This window comes from Microcaecilia unicolor, chromosome 11 (genome assembly GCF_901765095.1).
Source record: "Microcaecilia unicolor chromosome 11, aMicUni1.1, whole genome shotgun sequence".
Lineage (NCBI taxonomy): Eukaryota > Metazoa > Chordata > Amphibia > Gymnophiona > Siphonopidae > Microcaecilia > Microcaecilia unicolor.
In genome coordinates this window covers 208354595-208376722 of record NC_044041.1, presented here as the reverse complement: position 1 = coordinate 208376722, position 22128 = coordinate 208354595, and the positions used below count along the sequence as shown (strand labels likewise).

At 42.8% G+C, this 22128-nt stretch overlaps 1 protein-coding gene across 1 annotated transcript in view; it reads left to right on the top strand.

Moving 5' to 3' along the window:
• HMGCL (3-hydroxy-3-methylglutaryl-CoA lyase) overlaps positions 1-22128 on the top strand; it is a 57032-nt gene that overhangs the window by 886 nt on the left and 34018 nt on the right. The window contains 1 exon segment of the mRNA XM_030217942.1: positions 8337-8420. Coding sequence (XP_030073802.1) covers positions 8337-8420 — 84 coding nt within the window.

The following is a 22128-nucleotide window of genomic DNA, read 5'->3' as shown; positions in this document are numbered from 1 at the left end:
TCTCCCTCCTGAAGCCCAGTACCTTAGCAGCTCAGGAATAGTGGGTAGAGAACCAGGGATGTTGAGCAAGTACTTCTGGTGGAAACCAGACATGCTAAGGGTGGACTGGCTCAGAGAGTGAGATTAATGCTTGAAGGGCCTGAGGCAATATTACTAAGGTTTACATATGAAAAAGATGGCAAAACAATTTACAAATGGAAGAAGTACAAGAACATAATTAGCTTTCTTTGGTGCTTGTGAAAGGATATAGACAGTGGAAGCAGTATTAAAACAGTTTCAAAGAAATTTGTATAGGTAACTTGCTGGATTAGCTGGGAAAATTCCTTATGCTGAAAATTTCCCTTCACTTTGTACGTTGTGCACAGGTTCATTTGTACCAGTGGATTTTTCTGCCCCAGTCCAGATCTTCAAAGGGAAGTTTTATTTATATGAAACTGTCCCCACTGGAGACACAGAAACATGGACATGTACATACTCTTGCTTTTCTGTCACACACATGCACACCCTCTGTCACTTTTCAGACACACACTTTTTACATAGTAACAGTAGTAAGTAAAGGCAGATAAAGACCTGAAAGGTCTCTATCCAGTCTGCCCAACAGTTACATTCATTATCAATTCAAGATTTGTAGAAGTCCGCCCGGCTCTGTCCTTATGTTACAACTACTGGAGTTGCTGTCAAAGCCCATTCCAGCCTATCCAAATCTGTCTTGTCATTTGCAGGACAGAAAGTCTTCTTGGCACTGTCTTCAAGTTCCAAACCACTGGAGTTTCTGTCTTCTCTCCAGCCCACCCTAAACCAGATCGCCATATGCGGGACTCAGGCCATACAAACCAGCCCAGCACCGGCTGTAGTTGCTGCAGCCAGAGTTACCATCTAAACACCACTTCACATGGAAACACATATGCAACCCTTTAAGCTTTGTTTTTTTCTATCATTTATTTTCTAATTAGAGATCCTCTGTGTTCATCCCACATCTTTTTGAATTTCGTCACCTCCCTCAGGAGGTCATTCCAGGCATCCACCACCCCCTCCGTGAAAAAGAGTTTTCTGACATTACTCCTAAGTCTACTGTCCCACAACCTCAGTTCATATTCTCTAGTTTTACCACTTTCCCTTCTCTGGAAAATATTTTTCTATATAAATACCTTTCAAGTATTTAAATATCTGTATCATATTTCCCCTGTTCATTCTCTCCTCTAGGGTATACATATTAAGGACTTCCAGTCTCTTCTCATATGTGTTTTGGTGCAAGCCACGTATCGTTGTTGCCTTCCTCTGGGCTGCTTCACGTCTTCTTACATCTTTAATTAATTTATTTATTTATTGCATTTGTATCCCACATTTTCCCACCTCTTTGCGGGCTCAGTGTGGCTTACAATAAGATAAGAATAATGGAAATACATTTGTTACAGCTTGGTTATGGGTTACATTGTACAAGTTATGCGAGATCATCTAAGTATCGTTAGGAATATAACAATGGGACATCAACATTGATACATTGGAAGGAGACAATGGGAAGCATAAAGGGCAGTATTAAGACACAAAGACATATGGTGTATATGTTTCCGTGAGTAAATGTATGAGTGATGTGGAATTACGGGTTTGAGAGATCAGAAGTGGATGTATGATGCATTGATGAACAGTGAGTGTGGACTCTATGTGTTTTGGCTCTTTCCGTAAATTGTTTCAAACAGATGGGTCTTCAATAATTTGCGAAAGGAAGCTTGTTCGTTAATCGTTCTTAAGTTGCGCGGCAGTGTATTCCAAAGCTGCGTGCTCACGTGAGAAAAGGTTGACGCGTGTAACATCTTGTATTTCACGCCCTTGCAATTAGGGAAGTGGAGGTTGAGGTATGTTCGGGATGATCTTTTAGCATTTCTGGGTGGTAGGTCTATCAACTTGGACATGTAGGCTGGGGCTTCGCCATGAATGATCTTGTGGACTAATGTGCATACTTTAAAAGTGACGTGTTCCTTAAGTGGAAGTCAGTGTAGTTTCTCTCGTAGTGGTGTTGCCCTTTCATATTTTGGTTTTCCGAAGATGAGTCTGGCTGCTGTCTTCTGGGCTGTTTGAAGTTTCCTCAGTATTTGCTCTTTGCAGCCTGCGTATAGTGAGTTACAGTAGTCCAGATGGCTGAGGACGAGGGATTGCACTAGGTTGTGAAAGACGAATCTTGGGAAGAATGGTCTTATCCTCTTCAATTTCCACATGCAGTAGAACATCTTCTTGGTTGTGTTGTTTGCGTGGGTTTCGAGTGTTAGGTGGCGGTCGATAGTGACTCCAAGGATTTTTAGCGTTTTTGAGATTGGAAGGTTTAGCCTCCAAAACTGAATACAGTACTCTGGGTGGGGCCTCACCAACGACTTGCTTGTACAGGAGTATCAACACCTCCTTTTTTTCTGCTGGTTACATTTCTCTCTATACAGCCTAGCATTTTTCTTGCTACGGCCACTGCCTTGTCGCCCTCAGATACTATTGCCCCAAGATCACTCTCCCTGTCTGTGCATATCAACCTCTCACCGCCTAGCTCATATGTCTCCCTTGGATTTCTACTCCCTAAGTACATCACTTTGCACTTCTTTGCATTGAATTTTAATTGCCAAACAGACCATTCTTCTAACTTCTTCAGATCCTTTTTTTTTGTATTTTCCACTCCCTTCGGAGTGTCCACTTTGTTAGAAATCTTGGTATCATCCGAAAAAAAGGCAGACCTTACCTTCTAAACCTTTGGCAATGTCGCTCACAAATATATTGAACTTAATCGTCCCCAGCACTGATCCTTGAGGTACTCCACTACTCACCTTTCTTTCCTCCGATTGAATTCCATTATGCACCACCCTCTGATGTCTGTCTGTCTGTCTGTCAACCAGTTCCTAAACCAGTTCACCACTTTGCATCCTAGCTTCAGCCTTTCATGTTTCTTCAAGAGCCACACTAATCCACCTTACAGCCCACTCAGTTAAGAAAACCCACCTACTATCCCTTCCTTCTTCCTTCTTTCTTTCCTTACTTAATCTCTTCACAATACTATATGTATCTGTTAACATTGTCATTACAGGATATCAAAATTATGTAAGCCACATTGAGCCTGCAAATAGGTGGGATAATGTGGGATACAAATGCAATAAATAAATAAATGTGTCAAATGCTTTGCTGAAATCTGAGTAGATTACATCTAGTGCATGTCCTCGATCTAATTCTCTGGTCACCCAGCCAAAGAATTCAATCAGATTTGTTAGGCAGGATTTACCTTTGGTAAAACTATGTTGTCTCAGATCTTGTAACCTATTAGCTTCCAGGAAATTCACTATCCTTTCCTTCAGCATCGTTTCCATTTATTAAATCTTTAAGAGGACCTACCAGAACCTCTCTGAGCTACCTCAGTATCCTAGGATGGATCCCGTCTGGTCCCATGGCTTTGTCCTCTTTCAATTTTTCAAGTTGTTCATAAACACTTTCTTCCATGAACGGTGCTATATCCACTCCATTCTCATGTTGTCACGTCTGTGGTCGTGACCCCCCTCAGGCTTACCTTATTTCTGGCGGTCAGCTTCTAAGCTAGCTTCTGTCTGGTCTTTCTAAGTTTTCTCTGTCTCTGTGCTGGCTGCTTCCAGCATGGCTCTGATTTCGCCACTATACTGCACCTGTGTGTGTTAAGCCTCTCTGTGCTTCTGTATGCCTTCTGCTTGTGTTTTGGTTTGTGTTTCTCTTGCCCTCTGGTGGCCAGACCTGGTGGCTGCATTGGATTGTCTATGTGCTGTTTCCCGTTTCAGACTTCAGCTCAGTCCAGTCTGGATCTTTTGGCCTGCCAGACTTGCTTGTCTTGTTTGAGCCTGCTCAGCACCCGTAGCTGCCGGGTGATTGCTGCAGCAGAATCTCAGCTGCTGCTGGGCTTATTAGCCATTTGGAAACTCTCTGCTTTGCCTTTGCATCGCCTAAGGCCCTGGTTTGTTGGTGCTTGCTGCACTTCTGCCTAGTCCAGTTTATAGTCTGTAATTCTTGCTTGATTCTAGTTTAGTCTTTGTGTAGCTTCTTGTTCTGTATTGCTTGTTTCCCAGTCTTGTTTCTTGTTTGCATGTCTTTGTCTAGATCTTAATTGACTGTGTTTCTTGTTCAGTGGCTGCTTGCAGCTTTCAGTTCTGTCTCTTGTCTGTCTGAGAGTCCTAGTCTAGTATTCTGCCTAGCCTCCCTGTGTATTCTAGACCCTGTGTGTATCCTGCTGGTTTCCAGTTCCGGCCCTGTCCGGTAAGTCCTGCCGGCCACCTGCACCCAGGGGCTCAACTCCTGAGGAACGGTGGTCAAGTGCAGGTGAAGTCTAACTGGCCCTGTCAGTGGGGTGGTTTTGCCTGCCACTCATCGGCAGTGGCCCAAGGGCTCACGATCCTAGTTCCTGCTTTTGCTAAAACGTGACACACATGTACTTTTGCCAGTCAATATTGGTCCTTATCCAGGATTTTCTTCTGTGAACACAGAACAGAAATATTTGTTTAGCATGTTTACTGTTTGCTCATCATTCTCCACTTAGCAGTTCATGGCATCTTTCAGTCTCACAATTCCAGTTTTAGTCTTCCTCCTTTCACTAATTTATCTAAAAAAAATTCTTGTCGCCCCTCCTTTCATTTCTAGCCATTTGTTCTTCTGCTTTCGACAGACATATATCTCTCTTGGCTTCTTTCAGTTTCATCCAGTATTCCTTTCTGTGTTCCTGTTCTTGAGTTTTTCTGTATTTCATGAATGCCAACTCTTTAGCTTTTATTTTCTCAGCCACTTGCTTTGAAAACCATATCGGTTTCCTCTTTCTCTTGCTTTTATTTACTCTCCTTATATATAGGTCCGTAGCCATATTTATAGCCCTTTTCAGCCTGGACCACTGCTTTTCCACTTCTTGTATGTCCTCCCAGCCCATCAGCTCTTTCCTCAGGTATTCCCCCAATGTAAGCCACATTGAGCCTGCAAAAAGGTGGGAAAATGTGGGGTACAAATGCAATAAATAATAATAATAATTTTACTAAAGTCTGCATATTTGAAATCCTGGACTTTGAGTTTTGAGTGGCTCCACTTTAGCTGTTATATCAAACCAAACTGTTTGATGATCACTGTTACCGAGGTGGGCACCCAGTCGGACATTAGACACACTTTCCCCATTTGTGAGCATCAGATCCAGCGTCGCTCCTCACCTTGTGATTTCCACCATCATTTTTCTAAGCAAAGCACTTTGTAAGGCATCTATGATCCCTCTACTTCTTTCCGATTCCGCAGATGAAACTTTCCAATCCGCATCCGGCAGGTTGAAATCTCCCAGCAACTGCACCTCTCTTTTCTTTACCAACTTTTGGATATCTGTAACCAGATCTATATCTAGTTCCTCCGATTGTGTCAGAGGTCTGTAGACAACACCTATGTGGATAGAGGTCCCATTTCTTTTCAAGGTGTTCCTTATCGCTTTTTCCTTTCCCCAGGCACCTGGCATTTCAGTTGCTGTGATATCATTTCTCACATACAAAGCTACTTCTCTACCTTTATGACCATCTCTAGCCTTCCTAAATGGATTGTAGCCTAGTATGTTTGCATCCCATTGATGGGAATCATTGAACCGTGTCTCCGTGATAGCAACAATGTCTAAGTCTGCTTCTAATATCAAGGCTTTTAGATCAGTAACTTTGTTGCTTAGACTTAAAAGCATTTGTGGTCATCATTTTCCTCTCATCTTCTGTTTAGTTTTTTTCTTTAGTCTTACTTCTTGCTGTGTTGGTAAGAAGTGATTTGCTAAAATAGTTGTTTTCATTGTTTTCTTTACTACTGTCACATCTTGTCTTTAGCTGTGGGTGACTACTGGAATTGACCTGCCTCCATATGCCACCCCTGCCTTTTAGTTTAAACGCCTAGATATTCTCTAAATTTCTCTCCAAGTGAGATGCAGCCCGTTGTTACAATATAGTCTTTTGTTTTTCCATGTATTGCCCCATACTCCTATGTACCTAAAACCTTGATGACACCAGGCTTTGAGCCACCTATTGAAATTCTCGAGATTTTGTAAACTTTTCTCTTCCTTTCCAAAAGTAGGTAGTAGTACCAAAGGTTTTAACCCCTCCTCCAGCTCCTGAAAAGCTCTCTGCACTGCAAGTGGGGTATTATGGCTAGGTCATTTGTTCCCATGTGGATAACAACATCAGTGTTAGACTCCTTAGTTTCTTCTCTGATTATAGTCGGCATTTGTCTGGTACTCCAAGTAGCTGAGGAGCCTGGAAGACATTTCATTTTGCTAGACCCCTTGAACTGTGTCTCTAAGTTAATGCCTCTGATAATAGAACCCCCTAGCAGCAACAGTTTTCTGGTCTGAGATTCATTATTGATGCTTAGGAGGTGTCTTTAGTGCTGTGATGTATCTGCTGCTCATGTGTATTCAGTCAGTGCCCCTCCCCAACCAGCTCTGCCCCCCCCTCCATCATGTAAAGTTCTTCCCCCGATATTCAAAACCATTTTACAGGCCAGGAGCAGTACTTGGCTGGTTAAATGGTACTTAGCCGGCTATCTGTCAATTCAGCGGGAGGTAACCAGCTAGCACCTAGCGGATAGCCATTTATATTGCACAATTTTCTGTGCATTGCCGGTTAAGTATGGTGGCCAGATTTGGCTGTGTGAGTAGGTGGTATATCTTAATCGGCCAATGCTGAATATTGGCTTGGCCAGTTAAGTTGGAACCAGCCAAAAATAAAATGTTAGTCACTGGAAATGGCCTGTCATTGAATTTCTGAGCTCAGTGCTGACCATGGGAGGCAGCCCAGCTACTTCTCGCCATCTGAATATCGCCCCCCCCCCCCCCTTGTGTTTGCTGTCAGCTTTTACTCAGCCTGCAGAAGCAGACTCCTCCTTTCTTTTATATTCCTACCCCTTCTGAATAACTCTTCTCACCTCCAAGACCCTAAGGCGCTGATGCACAAAATGCCCATAAAAAACTGTTTTCACTGATTATCTCAGAGGTCCCAAGCAGAGTTCATACACCCCTCCCTTCTCCCCACCAGTACAGGCCCTTCTTCCTATGGGTAAAAACCTTTCCATTGGCTGAATCCTGCCAGAATCTCTATACTGATTTATGGTTTATTTAAACGTTCTATACTGCTCAAACTAATAGAACTGAACAGTGTACAATCAAAATTAAAAATTCAAAAGATAGAAAAAGAGCTACAATATGTGATAGTAAAATCATGTGCACAAAGGAACAGAACACATCCAAACAATACTGGACAGGTGAGGGAGAGTTTGAGAAGCTATAGAGGACTAAACTCTGGAAAATATAAACATTTTAGCTATCCTTTTGACTTCAAGACAGTTTATTTATAAATCTGTTTAATCCTGAAACAGAAAAGGTCCTGTTTACTAAGCCTCACTAGAGGTGTGTTAGCATGTTTAGCATGTGCAGTAACCGTGTAGATGCGCGTAATATTCCTATGGGTGTCTACATGGTTAGCACACACTAAAATGCTAGTGCACCTTTGTAAACTGGGCCCAAAGTTTACAATCCTAATCTGAGTCCTGAGCACATCTAACAGAGACCCCTAAACTTTTGGACCCTAGGCACATGCCTAACTTGCCTATGCCTTAATCCAGCCCTAGTACCATGCTTGTATGTGCTTAGCTTTTTTGTTTGTTTGTTTTGTTCAGGTTTTCAGATGTAAACAATTTTTCAAAAGGAGAGATTATGCAGGGAAAATTTATAGATATGCCTGTATAGATGCTAAGTCAGCAGATATTTTTATCCACTGGCTTTGCACCATCAAACAAAGTAGGAGCAAGTTTTCCCTTTAAAACGTGTGTCAGAATAAGGTACTGATGAACATTCACACCTCCTTTATCTACAACTATCTTGTGTAGTGGAAATGACATATAAACTCCATTGGTTACCTATAAAAAAAAATGATAAGATTTACATTTGTATCCATTGCTTCCCCATTCATTTTTACACCTCCTCTCCCTCCCCTCAGTCTAAGGCTTGATACTAATTTACTGATGCAGTAGATGAATGGCTGAGTTGTCTGCATTAGGCGAAACACTTACTGATTGTACTCACCAGGCGTTCTGTTTACTAATAATAATCTAGGGCTAAATTTGTTAACCTCGGAGGGTTAAGCTTCTTGGATTGCTGGAATAAATTTTTTTTTGTAAAATTGTTATAAAATAGAAACTAATTTGAGGCATTTGTAAATCTATAATCTCTCTTTGCAATTGGTAAACCCTATTTTTACCAATTGGAAAGTGAGTTTAGATTTACAAATGCCTAGGATTAGTTTTTGATTTCCAATTGGTAAACCCTACTTTTTTTGTCTGTTTGAAAGAATCTTGCATCGACCACTGGTTCACTTCCAAAGAAGGTTAAGATAGTTGAAGTTGGCCCTCGAGATGGATTGCAGAATGAAAAGGTAAAAAGAATATCTTAGTTTGTACAGAATTATTTTAACTTTCTGAAAACCGTCTGAATGATTTCATGGAAGTTGTTAATCCTAAAAACAAATCTAAGTCTCTAACTCAGGGCCAGGTGCACTAAACTTAACGAGCCAGCAACGTGGTTTTTAAACTAGTTCTAGCCAGTTTAGTGCACAAGTAGTAAACCAGGACATGCACAAAAGGGTTCTCCAAGCCATTTTCCTGTCACGGTAGCAGCTAACAAAAACGGAATGCAAAGTTATTATAATGAGCTAATTACTATTATAATGTGAATGCGATTCACTACCGTTTCATGCACAAAAGCAGTCCCTATCTTTACCGTGGAAGTTTTAATGGGAGGTCTGGACCTGCCAGTTCTTCATTATCGCAAGTAGGAGGAGGAGAGAAACAAGGCAGGGAAGATGAAGCACACAAAAAAAAGTATACCAGCTTAAACGCAGCTTCTTTGCATGTATGAAAGCTGTGCCATATGTTTCTTTTTCAAATGACATTTTACTGGCAAGAAATTGGGGGTGGGGGGGTGGGGGGGGAGGAGGCAGTACCGAAATGTAAAGCATAAAAGTAATGGTGACTTACCAAAAATGCAAGGAAGACAAGGGTCCATCAAAGAAACAGCGTCTGTGGGAAACGGGCTTGTTTCCACCCCCAGCTGTTCCACCCCCAACTTTCCTATATCCATGACCTTTTTATCACTCGTAGCCTCTATCTGCTCGCGATAACTGAAACTTGGTGCTGCCCTGATGACTCTGCTTCAGTCGCAACCCTCTGCCATGGTGGTTATCTCTTCTCCCATACTCCTCGCCCTATTGGCCGCGGTGGTGGTGTTGGTCTATTACTCTCACCCTCTTCCAAATTTCAATCTCTTCTGCCACCTCAGTCTCTCTGTTTTTCTTCCTTTGAAGTCCACTCTGTCTGCCTATTCACCCCTTTGCCTCTTCGAATAGCAGTTATTTATCGGCCCCCTGATAAATCTCTTTCATCCTTTCTCAGCGACTTTGACGCTTGGCTTTCCTTCTTTCATGATCCTTCCTCCCCCTCCCTCATCCTTGGCGACTTTAACATTCATGTTAATGATCCCTCCAACTCTTACATCTCCCAGTTCTTCACCTTAATATCCTCCTTCAATCTTCAACTTTGCTCCACTTCCCCTACCCACCAAAATGGTCACTGTCTTGATCCTATAACTGCTCAGAAGATAAACCTCGAATTCTCTACCAAACCACCCCCACCTCTCCTTGTCCATTCCTCTATTTCCTTATCCCCTCCGTCCTTTTCCTCCTTTCCTGAAGTCACCGATGAAGAAACTTCACATCTTCTCTACTCCTCAAAACGAACTACCTGTTCCTCTGATCCCATTGCTACCCACCTTCTTAACACCATTTCTCCTACTCGCACCCCTTTTATCTGTCATATCCTCAATCTCTCTCTTTCCACTGCGACCGTTCCTGATGCCTTCAAACATGCTGTGGTCACACCGCTCCTGAAGAAGCCTTCACTTTGACCCTACCTGTCCTTCCAACTATCGACCCATCTCCCTCTTCCCCTTCCTTTCCAAGTTACTTGAACGTGCCGTTCACCACCGGTGTCTTGACTTTCTCTCATCTCAACCTGTTCTTGACCCACTCCAATCTGGCTTTCGCCCTCTTCATTCAACTGAAACTGCACTTACAAAAGTTTCCAACGACTTGTTCTTGGCCAAATCCAAAGGTCTCTATTCTATCCTCATCCTTCTCGATCTATCCGCTGCTTTTGACACTGTTGATCAAAGCCTACTCCTTGATACGCTGTCTTCATTTGGATTCCAGGGCTCTGTTCTTTCCTGGTTCTCCTCCTACCTCTCGCTTCGCATCTTTAGAGTACACTCTGGTGGATCCTCTTCCACTTCTATCCCTCTACCAATCAGTGTACCTCAGGGTTCTGTTCTCGGTCCTCTCCTGTTCTCCATCTACACTTCTTCCCTTGGCTCTCTGATATCATCCCATGGCTTTCAATACCATCTGTATGCTGATTACTCCCAAATCTTCCTCTCCACCCCCGAAATCTCAACCAGCATCCAGACCAAAGACTCAGCCTGTCTGTCTGATATCGCTGTATGTCTCAATGTCATCTGAAACTTAACATGGCCAAAACCGAGCTTCTCATCTTCCCCCTAAACCTACCTCTCCTCTCCCCCCTTTCTCTATTTCTGTGGATGGCACTCTCATTCTCCCTGTCTCATCTGCTCGTAACCTTGGGGTCATCTTTGACTCCTCTCTCTCCTTCTCTGCTCATATTCAGCAGATTGCCAAAACCTGTCGTTTCTTTCTCTATAACATCAGCAAAATCCATCCCTTCATCTCTGAGCACTCTACCAGAAACCTTATCCACACTCTTATCACCTCTCGTCTTGATTATTGTAACCTGCTTCTCACCGGCCTCCCTTTTAGCCATCTCTCTCCTCTTCAATCAGTCCAAAACTCTGCTGCGTGACTCATTTTCCGTCAAAGTTGCTATGCTCACATTAGCCCTCTCATCAAGTCACTTCACTGGCTCCCTATCCGTTTCCACATTCAATTCAAACTTCTCTTATTGACCTATAAGTGCATTCACGCTGCCGCTCCCCAGTACCTCTCCAATCTTGTCTCTCCCTACGCCCCCCCTCGGGTACTCCATTCTGTTGATAAATCTCTCTTGTCTGTCCCCTTCTCCTCTACTGCTAATTCCAGACTCCGTTCCTTTTATGTTGCTGCACCTCACGCCTGGAATAGACTTCCCGAGCCTGTGCGTCTAGCCCCCTCTTTGGCTGTTTTCAAGTCCAAACTTAAAGCCCACCTCTTTACCACTGCTTTTGACTCCTAACCACTGCTCACTTGCCCTGTCCTTTTTATCCTCACCTCTTTATTCCCTTACCCTTAATTGTTCTGTCTGTCTGCCTGTCTTACCTAGATTGTAAGGTGAGCAGGGACTGTCTTTTTTGTATATGGTGTACAGCGCTGCATATGACTTCTAGCGCTATAGAAATGATAAGTAATAGTAAGTAGTAGTAGTAGCTGTTCCTGCTGCTTCCTTCTATTGGCTGGCTGACATCCTAGAATGGCCATCTCCCTGAAGATGGACTCTCATTGGCTAGCTGCTGTCCCAACTTCTCCTCTCTGCAGGGCTTCCCTGATGACATCACTTTAGAGCTGTGAACTGATTGGATCCAAACTTCCTGGTGTCCCCCTCCACAGAGAGGGTCTAAACCACTTGGACAGCATCAGCCTGGGATGTCCCACCCACTCACTAGTGGAGGGGGCCACCAGGACGGATCCAATCAGTTCATAGCTCTAAAGTGATGTCATCAGGGAAGCCCTGCAGGGAGGAGGAGTTGGGACAGCAGCCAGCCAATGAGAGTCCATCTTCAGGGATTTGGGCGTTCTAGGATGTCAGCCAGCCAATAGAAGGAAGCAACAGGAACAGCTGGGGGTGGAACCAAGCCCTTATGCTGCTGATTCCTCACAGAAGAGGCAAGAGCAGCAGAGAGGTTTTCCCACTTTTTCCAAGCAGTGGGAGGCAGGGAGCTGCAATACAGGTATGCCCATCCCAAAAAAAGTGCTTTTGTGCTTGGAAAAAAAAAAAAAAAAAGGTTAAAGCTACTGCTTTCATACATGCAGCTTGTCTGCGTGTATGAGAGCTGTCTGTAGCATGCACAGAGCAGCCACACATAGCGACTGTTCTGCGCATGCTCAGCTCACCGACTTGCTTCCCCCATATCGCATGCAAATGAGCTGGGTCGCAAAAGCAACGAGCAGCTCATTTGCATGCGATTTTCTTTGTGAATCCCTCTGTGTTTCTAAATCGGTAGATTTTTACTGATTTGGAAATGCTGACGGATCATTAACGGGACCTTTGTGCATCTGGCCCTCTATGTTTCGGAAGAGACTCCTGTGGATCAGGTCACCATGCTTTTTGCTGCAACACAAGAGACTCAGGTTTGTCTTCTATGTTGCATAGGTGAAGCACTTCACTTTAAAGAGCAAGAAAGATTTGTCCTTGCCATTTTCGGGGCACAGACTGTAGAAGTCTGCCTGGCGCTGTCCTTGTTCTAAATTTCTGAAGTTGTCAAAGTTCCTGAAAAGCTCCACTGCAGCCCATCCAAATCTATTCAACCATGATCAGGATAAGGACAAATTAAGATCAGGCACATATGAAGTATCACATTGTACCATATGTAATAAGTTCATCTTGTTGGGAAGACTGGGTGGATCGTACAGGTCTTTATCTGCCATCATCTACTGTATTACTATGAGATCAGCTACCACTTTTATGGTAATACCTATCTAACTGAAGGACAGAGATCTTTAATCTTTCAGTGCTGTTCAATGAAAGGCTGGCTTACTTTTGCCTTCAATGGAACCTCTCTATCTGGATGCTCTAACTTCCCTGTTTTGATAGTATCCTTCAAAGATACCTTGCTCTGAACCATGCACTCCTGAGCAACTTTTGGCTTTCCCCCAGGTTCTAGTTTAAAAGCTGCTCTGTCTTCTTTTTTACATAGTAACGTAGTAAATGACACCAGATAAAGACCTGAACGGTCTATCCAGTCTGCCCAACAAGATAAACTCATTTTACATGGTATGCGATACTTTATACCTGAGTTTGATTTGTCCTTGCCTTTCTCTGGGCACAGACCGTGGAAGTCTGCCCAGTATTGTTCTTGCACTAAGTTCTGAAGCAAAAACATCGAAGCCTAGTGTCGAAGCCCCTTAAAATGGTACGATAAGAGTGTAAGCATCATATTTGTATGGTTTTATATTATTTTACGTTACAACACGCCTATCAATGGAGGGAGTTTGTGCTGTTACTGAGTGAGATTGAATAACTTGAATATAAATTGAATACAACAGTTTCACAATTGACAACACTTTATTCCCCGTTTTCTATGATTATACCTAACATTTTCAGATTATTGTCAAACATTTAACATTTGATACTCAAGTTTCCTCAGTAACCACAAAATCTTTCAGGTCTCTTCGGAAACTAAAAAGGATCAGACCCTATTTCTCATCAGAAACATTCAGATTATTGGTACAATCATTAACATTATCCAAATTTGATTATTGTAATGCCATATATGCTGGCTGTAAGGAGTACCTGTTGAAAAAGCTCAAAACACTGCAGCCAGGTTCATTATACAAAATCTCTTGTTTTGAAAGTGCCTCCTTTTTTTTTAACTTTAAATTTTTATTGCATATTTTCTTATGTTTACAGTTGAAACCATTAAATGTACAACACTTTTTTGTGACCATCTCTTTCATTATCTCAACTTTACAAACTTTCCAGCTACCTGGTGTTATAAACATCAACCCAACCCATTAATTCCAAACTGTTTCCTGTAAACATTACCCTCCAAAAATGTTCCCCGCTATATTTTCTCCATCTTAGTTATTCTCTTACCTAACACAGGTGGTATAATCAACATTATCCCAATACCCTCCCCCCCCCCCCCACTTAATATATGCCCATGGCTCTCTAATACTACCCTCCCCCTTTCCCCCCTGCCCACCCCACCCCCTCCCTGGAACATATCTCCAACCCCTCTAAAGTTTCTCAGCCATTTGCTGAAATCTTTTCCATTCCCTTTTGTGTTTAAGTTCTCCCTCCTATATACCGTTAAACACTCTATCTGCCACAAAAGTCTCACTTTAACTCTCCAGTCCCCTATAGTAGGAGGGTCCACTGATTTCCAGCAACGTGCAATAAGACACTTAGCCGCTGCTAGTCCCCACCACATCAGTTTACTCTCCCCCCACACCTCTCTTTCATTATGCATTCCCAACAAACACACCCGTGGACCACATACCAGAGAAGCTTCCATGGTTCGGGCCAGCGCTTTCATCACTGCCTACCAAAATAATACTACCCCCGGGCATGTCCACCACACATGGAGAAATGTTCCTATCTGTGCTTTACATCTCCAACACATGTCCGATGTCCTGGGATACATCTTTTTCAACCTCTCTGGCGTGTAGTACCACCTCGTCAGCACTTTATACGCATTCTCCTGTATTAAAACACAAACCGAGGCTTTCTGCACTTCTCCACATATGTCCTCCCATTCCCGCTCTGTAAATTGACATTGCAGATCCCTTTCCCATGCTCCCTGGAAAGAATATATCGTATCTTCATCCCCTTGTAAGAACGGTATATCACCGATATTGCTTTTGGAACTTTCCCCAAAAGCATCCACAGGTTTTCTAAGCTTTCCCTTTCCTGGGGGTATCCTTCCCTCCACCCCTGTTTACCTATAAAATGTTTTAATTGCAGGTATGCCAATCCGTCACCCCTAGATATCCCATACCTGGCACCTACCTCCTCAAAGTCCCTCATCCCACCCCCATGCAGCTCATCTCAAAATATCTCCACTCCCTTCTGCTCCCATCTTACAAATGTTGCATTTTCCCTGCCTGCCTGTAACTTAGGTTCCCATCTGAGGGAGGCATTGATGATACTCCTACCTTCCTCCCTCAACGTTTCCTCATATCTCCCCATATTTCCAATAGATGCCTAAGGTATGGGCTATATTCCCCTCTATGTCCTTTCCCTATACTCTCTGAAGTCCACAGCAAGGATCTCAAGCTCTTTTGTGGCCAGTATGATTGCTCCACTTGGACTGCGAGTCTCTCCGTTCCCCTCTCCCAGTCTAAAATCATCCTCACCTGAGATCCCCAGTAATACCACTCCAGATTAGGACCCGCTCTCCCCCCCCCCCCCTTCCCTTCTCCCCTCACAATACTTTCTGTGCCAATCGCGGTTTCTTATTTCCCCATATAAAGTTCATTATAGAACTCTGTAATTTTCTTAAGAAACATCTTAGGGACCGCAACCGGTAGTGTCTGGAATAAGAATAGAATACGTAGCAGCACATCATTTTAACTCACCGCCATTTTCCCACACCAGGATAGCCACTTGTTTCTCCCTATCAGCATATCATTTCTAATCTGCTCCGTATATGACCATAATTAAGTGGAAATACCTTATTTAGGTCCCGGGGTACCTGTATTCCTAAATACCGAATTTTTTGGGGTGCCCCATTTAAACTCATACCTTCCCTAACCTCTGCTTCCTCTCTCACTTAAGGATATCCCATTATCTCACTCTTGTCCATATTTATCTTAAGCCCTGCGTATTTCTCATACTCCTCAAAAATCCCCTGAATCACCGACAACGTTCCACCCGGGTCTTTTACTTTAGACTAGCATATGGTCCGCAAATAATGCTATGCGGTGTTCTCATTATCCTATCCTCATCCCCCTTCACCCCTAAATGCTCCCGGATCCTCACTGCCAAGGTTCTATGTAGAGGGCGACAAAGGAGTGGGGAAGCGGGGCATCCCTGCCCTGGTCCCTCTCCCTATTGAGAAGAAGGGAGAGCTAACCCCCATTAATATTAAACAAGCTCTCAGGCTCCCTATACAGTGCTGCAATCCATAAGAACAATTCCCTCCCTAATCCCATTTCTACCCAACACTGAAAGCTTTTTCAGCATCCATCAATAGAATGCCATTCACCGAGTTGTTTTTGAGCTTCCCCACAACAGATGCAATGTTCTTCTAATATTATCCCCCACTCTGTCTCCCTGGTATAAAACCCCAATTGGTCTGTGTTTATCAGTTTAGGCAGCACTCTTGCCAATCTGTTTGCCAACACTTAATATTTAAATCTATTTTATTAAAGAACAGTCATATGTTACCTCGCATTTTACACAATTCTTCCATACACTTGTGAAAATAAAGCTTTAGCAAACTTTCTTCATATAATTATACATACAATGTTCTGTATTAATTTTGTTTTCTATTATCTTTTTGAAAACTTTTCTCCCTCTCCCCCCCCACCCCCCTTTCCCCCCCTTTACCTTCCCTCCCTCCCTGGATCTTTATAAGTACTATTGGCTTAGTCAGTAATTCAATATGTGACTACGTGCTGCAGATGTCATTGAGTTCCCAAAACGGACTCCAACGTTGCTGGAATTTTTCTCCAATCTTTGACTCCAGATCTCTACAGACATACGTTCCAAACGTAATAGGGATACCATACGTAGCATGCCACTGCTGCCTGTAGGATATTGATGGGATAACCACTCTGTAAGAATCGTTTGTTTTCCAACAATTATTGCTCTCTGTACAAAGGCCGTATATCCTTTCTTTTTCGATGACACCCCCAAATTTGGGTGTCCAAATAGCAACAGTGGTTCATAGTGCCATATCTGTCTCCATATCTTGGTGACCCATGCTATAATTTGTTTCCAAAATTGTTGTATACCAACACAAGTCCAAAATAGATGGCCCAGAGTAGCTCCGGTGCATCACATTTTACACACTCCCCCAGGGCGATATTCCCATGTAAAATGCTCTTTTGGTGAAATGTACAGGCGTAGGCTATTTTATATTGCAATTCCAATGGGTCGCAAAATCTGTGATTCGTCTTATCTGTCGAACATGAGACTTTAGCTGTTGTTCCAAGATTGTTATTGTAAGTCCTCAGTCCACAGGTGTGCCAATCTACGGTATTCCAATTCTGGAGCTGTATCCCGTATTGTGCCTGTGATGATATGACATCGGTACTCTCTGCTGTGACTCTAAAGTAAAGGCCGAGGAGCGTTCTTCCTGGACATCTTCTGTCAACGATTGTCCATGGGAGTGTAGATATATTAGTGGCTCAACTGTCCGTAGTACAATTTATCACTGTCCACATAATGGCATATTCGTTTTGTAAGTCTAGAAATGTTCGTACATGACCCTCTCTAGTCACCACCTGCAGCAAATCTACTATCCCTTTTTGTTTCCATTTGTGAAAAACAGAATACATTTGACCTGGTACATAACACAAAATTATCACAAATTTGTAAATATGGTGTCACTTTTATGTCAAATTGATGCAACCGGCACCACCCATCTCCACACCGCCCCTAGCTGTTGGCATGATCCCCCGAAGATTTTTAAAGTATATTGGTTATTGGTGCACCTGTGCATGTAAATAATTACTAAAGTGTAATTTCGGGTAAGGCTTAGTTCTAAGGTGTATTGTAATCATTGGTATTCCTATACCAGTCGTTTATATGCCTCATTCCGCTAGCAACATTAAGATATCGAAGGTTTAAGAGTCCCAACCCCCCATATTCCACCTGGTATACTTAAAGAGTTAACAGATAATCGGGCCTTTTTCCCTTTCCAGAGAAATGTCTGCAACTGTTGGTTCAAAATTGTTCCATCTTTTTCTTTTCAGATACAGTGGTATAGTTTGAAAACAATAAATCATCTGGGTGCTATGATCATATTAAATAAGTGCTATTCTTCCTAATAGCGCTATTGAAGTGCACTCCATGTTTGTAAACTTGATTTCATGTCTGTAAGCAATTTTTGTATGTTCAATTCATATAGCTGTACAATTGGTTTGGAATACGGATTCCTAAATACTTAATATATCTCTTCTCCCAAATGAGGGGAAATTTATTCTTTCCAGTTCTGATTGTCTCCTTGAACTACCTCTAGTGCTGACGATTTGGGACATATTTAGTTTGAGACCTGATATTTGTCCATATCTATTTATCTCAGTGAACAGGGCTCGCAATTGATCTAGGCGGGTCAGTGATAGTCAACAGCAAGTCATCAGCGAAAGCCAATACCTTCACTTGCTGCTCTGCCACAGATATTCCTGTAATGCTTCTCTGTCTCAGAAGTGTACGTATGAGTGGTCTAATGATATCACAAAGAGGGAAGGTGAGAGAGGGCATCCTTGTCTAGTACCCTCATAATCTCAAATTCCTTCCCTCTTAATCCATTGACTAATACTTGTGCTCCTGGTTTGTGGTAAAGTGCTTGTGTCGCCCTCAAAAACCAGCCTGTGATTCCCATAGTTTCCATAGTATGCATCAAGTATTCCCACCCTACCCTGTCAAATGCTTTATCTGCATCTAAACTCACTATACTGATGGTATCTCCCCCTCTTGCTGGATGCTATCGCCAATAATAGGCGACGTACATTATGTGTGGCCTGGTCTATTCCTAACAAAGCCCACTTGCTCCATTCCAATTAATTTGGGCAAGGTATTTTGCAATTCTTTCCGCCAGTATTCCTGCTAACAATTTTGTGTCTACATTCAATAAGGATATTGGTCGGAAATCTTCTGCTCTATTATGTGGCCTTCCTGGTTTTGGTATTAATGTAATTAAAGCTGAATTGGAGCATAGCGTGGGAATCCCTTCCTCTCTATCACCTCTTCAAAGTATTCTAGTAATGCCAGTTGCGCCTCAAGGGCAAACTTTTAAATATTCCCCAGAATATCCATCGGGTCCTGGCGCTTTGCGTAATTTAAGTTTTTTAATCGCTTGTTGCAATTCTTCTAAAGTCAGCGGTGCGTTTAGCACAGCCGATTCCTCACTCGTCAATTTGTAAGCCCCGCCTGATCTAAATATTCTTGTATCAAGTTTGATTCCAGTTTAGCACCGGCTGAATAAAGGGAAGCAAAATGTTTAGTAAAGGCCTGCCCAATTTCATTCTGTGTGACTATAATTTTTCCTGTATTCTCCTTTAACGCAGCCACCACCCGGGGGTACACTCCAATTTTTGATAACTCTGGTTAATAACCTTCCTGTTTTGTTGCCAAAACGTTGTAATTATATTTATAATAAATTGAGGATCTGGTCTCATGTTCATGCAGTAAAGTATTTAGAGTTACTTGAATTGTTTTCATGTTCTCTAAACTAGCTAATGTGTGTTTATGTGCATGAATTTCTTTTTGCTTTCGCTAACTGTTTTTCTAAGCGCACAATGTTTGCCACCCTTCGCTTTCTTTTAATATTACAGTATGCTATGAGATCACCTCTCAAGACTGCCTTCGAGGCAGACCAAAACAATAAAGGATCTGTTTGTGCATGCTCCCTATTATTAATGTCATAGTCCTCCCATTTACTTTTCAGATATTTCTGAAACAGAGGGTCTTTATGCAAATATGCTGGATATCTCCATCCTGCTCCTCCAACATTCCCACCCGTAATCTCAAGATCTAACCACACTGATGCATGGTCTGATATTTCTTCCGGTCCTATATGGGCTGCTTTTACCTGGGAGAACATAGATCTTTCTAGAAATATATAATCTAGTCTCGCTAGAGTACCATGTGCCCTGGATCTATGTGTGTAATCTTTTTCCCCAGGATGCATCACTCTCCAGGTATCTACTAAATTTAGAGCTTTTGTGAACATTTTCAATCCTTTCGCCCTCTGACCTAAATAGTGTGGTGAAGTAGGATTTGAAGTATCTTCTTTTGGATTCGACACTAAGTTAAAATCACCCAGTACTAAAAGTTTATTGTTTTTATGCTGAGTACAGCTATTCTCTAATGATCTGAAAACCCGGGGTCATATTCATTGGGACCATATACCCCCACTAATAGGAATTCCATGCCCAGTATCCAGACCTTTAAAAGGAGAGTACGCCCGTGTTCCCCTTTCTCCACTACCGTTATTTTACATGCTAATCCTTTTCGGGTTAAAACCACCACTCCTCCTCGACGCCCCTTGGCTGCCACTGCATAGCATTCCCCCACCCATGATCTCTTCAATTTTGCATGTTCTACATCATTGAGCCTCGTTTCTTGGAGGCAAACTATATCAGCCTTATATCTTTTCAGGGCCGTTAAGATTTTATTTCGCTTTATAGGAGAGGTTATACCTCCCACATTCCAAGATATTATTCTAATTGGCATGCCACAGAGGTAACGTTGACATTCCCATCATCACCATCATACAAGAGTATCCCCTTGTTCATCAAGTATACATTGGAACATATCAAATTTTTCACAATCTGTGCACATAGACATGCTATCAATAAACTTCTAAATAAACATTTTCCACTGACCATCTGCCAAAGATTTCCCCTAAATCTATTTTCCCTTCCCCCCCTCCCATCCCCTTATCCATCAACCCCACAGATACCCTTCTCATCACCTAAGCTAGTCAGGTGTTGAGAGTAGGACCTCGGTGAACAGTAGAGACCCCTAACTCCACTTGTTATTCAAATATGCATATATATACCCACTTGTAAAGCTTCAGACCCTGTAACTTCCCAAATGCGAAACACACCTTTGTTCAAACAGCGTCAATAATGTTATTTCCAACTAGATGTTTTTTTGCGGCTGATACCTGTGGTAAATATTTCCCATTTGTCCTGGATATGCACTTTAATTGAGCTGGATATTGCAATATAAAGCGTATTTTCTTAAGTACCAAAGCTGAACAGATCGCGTGATATTGCCTCCGTTTCTCTTGAACTAGTGCAGAAAAGTCTTGGAAAATCAGCACATTCTTTTTGTTGTATTTCAGCGTATCTCTTTTATGTTTAAAACCCTGCAGGATTTCTAGTTTGTGACGATAATTTAATATTTTTGCGACAACCACACGTGGTCGATTATTATATTGATCCTCTTTTCGACGACCCACACGGTGTGCTCTTTCCACAATAAGTGGCCCCATCGTGTCTGTTATCGCTAATTCTTTTGAAAGCCATGTTTCCAGCCACGTGTCGAGGTTTCTTTCTGGGAGGGTTTCATCTAGTCCCACAATTCGGATATTATTACGACGTGCTCGATTTTCGAAATCATCTAACAAAATCCTCTGATCCGTGAGCTGACGTCGCATGGCCACAATGTCCGGGCTAAATCCACGTGCATCGTCCTCAACGGCGGAAACTCTGGCCTCTAAATCTCCGATCCGGATTCCCATCCCATCCAATGTGGTCTGGTAGGCCTCTATTTTGATATTCATCGCTTCCCATTTCGGCTCCCATGCCTTCGTGATTGCCTGGGTAAGTTGCATGAGTTGATTTTCAGTGAACATGGGTTCCACAGTCGCGGGTTCCTCCGCCATCTTGGTATCTCCGCTGCCCGTTTTAAGCTTATCTTTTTTTGTGGATTTTTGCGCCATGTCTTTCGGGAGCACCTGATAATATTTTTCCATACAGCGAAATCGCTCCGTACGGGTTTTTCTTCAAGATTTAGATTTTAATGGAGCCAGGGGTCTCAGAGCTTCGAGAGCGCGCTGCTCCTTAGCTCATGACGTCACCGGAAGTACTCTTTGCCAACACTTTAGCAAATATTTTCGCATCCACATTCAATAGGGATATGGGTCTGTAGGTCCTGCACCTAGTCAGGTCCTTTCCAGGTTTGGCCAAAACCGTCATCCCCGCTTCCATCATGGATCCCGGGAGCTCCCCTCCTTCCAAGACCCCATTTCCCACCCTCACAACATAGGGCTAACTAAACTCTCAAAGAATTTGTAAAACCGGGCCATGAATCCATCTAACCCGGGGGCCTTTCCATTAGGAAGTTTTCTAATGACCCCCTGCATTTCCCCCAGCCCTATTGGTTCATCTATCCTGTGACCCTCTACTTCACTCCTTGTGCAGCGCTGCGTATGCCTTGTAGCGCTATAGAAATGCTAAATAGTAGTAGTAGTAGTAGTTCACTCAATCTATGCAGGGGGATCTGATCCAGATAACCTGCTATACTCGCCGTGTGCTCCCCCTCAGGTGCGTTATACAATTCTTTGTAATACTTTAGAAATCCCTTTTCTATATCTTGATCCATATACACCCATCCCCCCTTGCTCATCTCTTATTTTCTGTATCATCGCCTTCCCCCTTTTAGCTCTCAAACATCTGGCCAGCA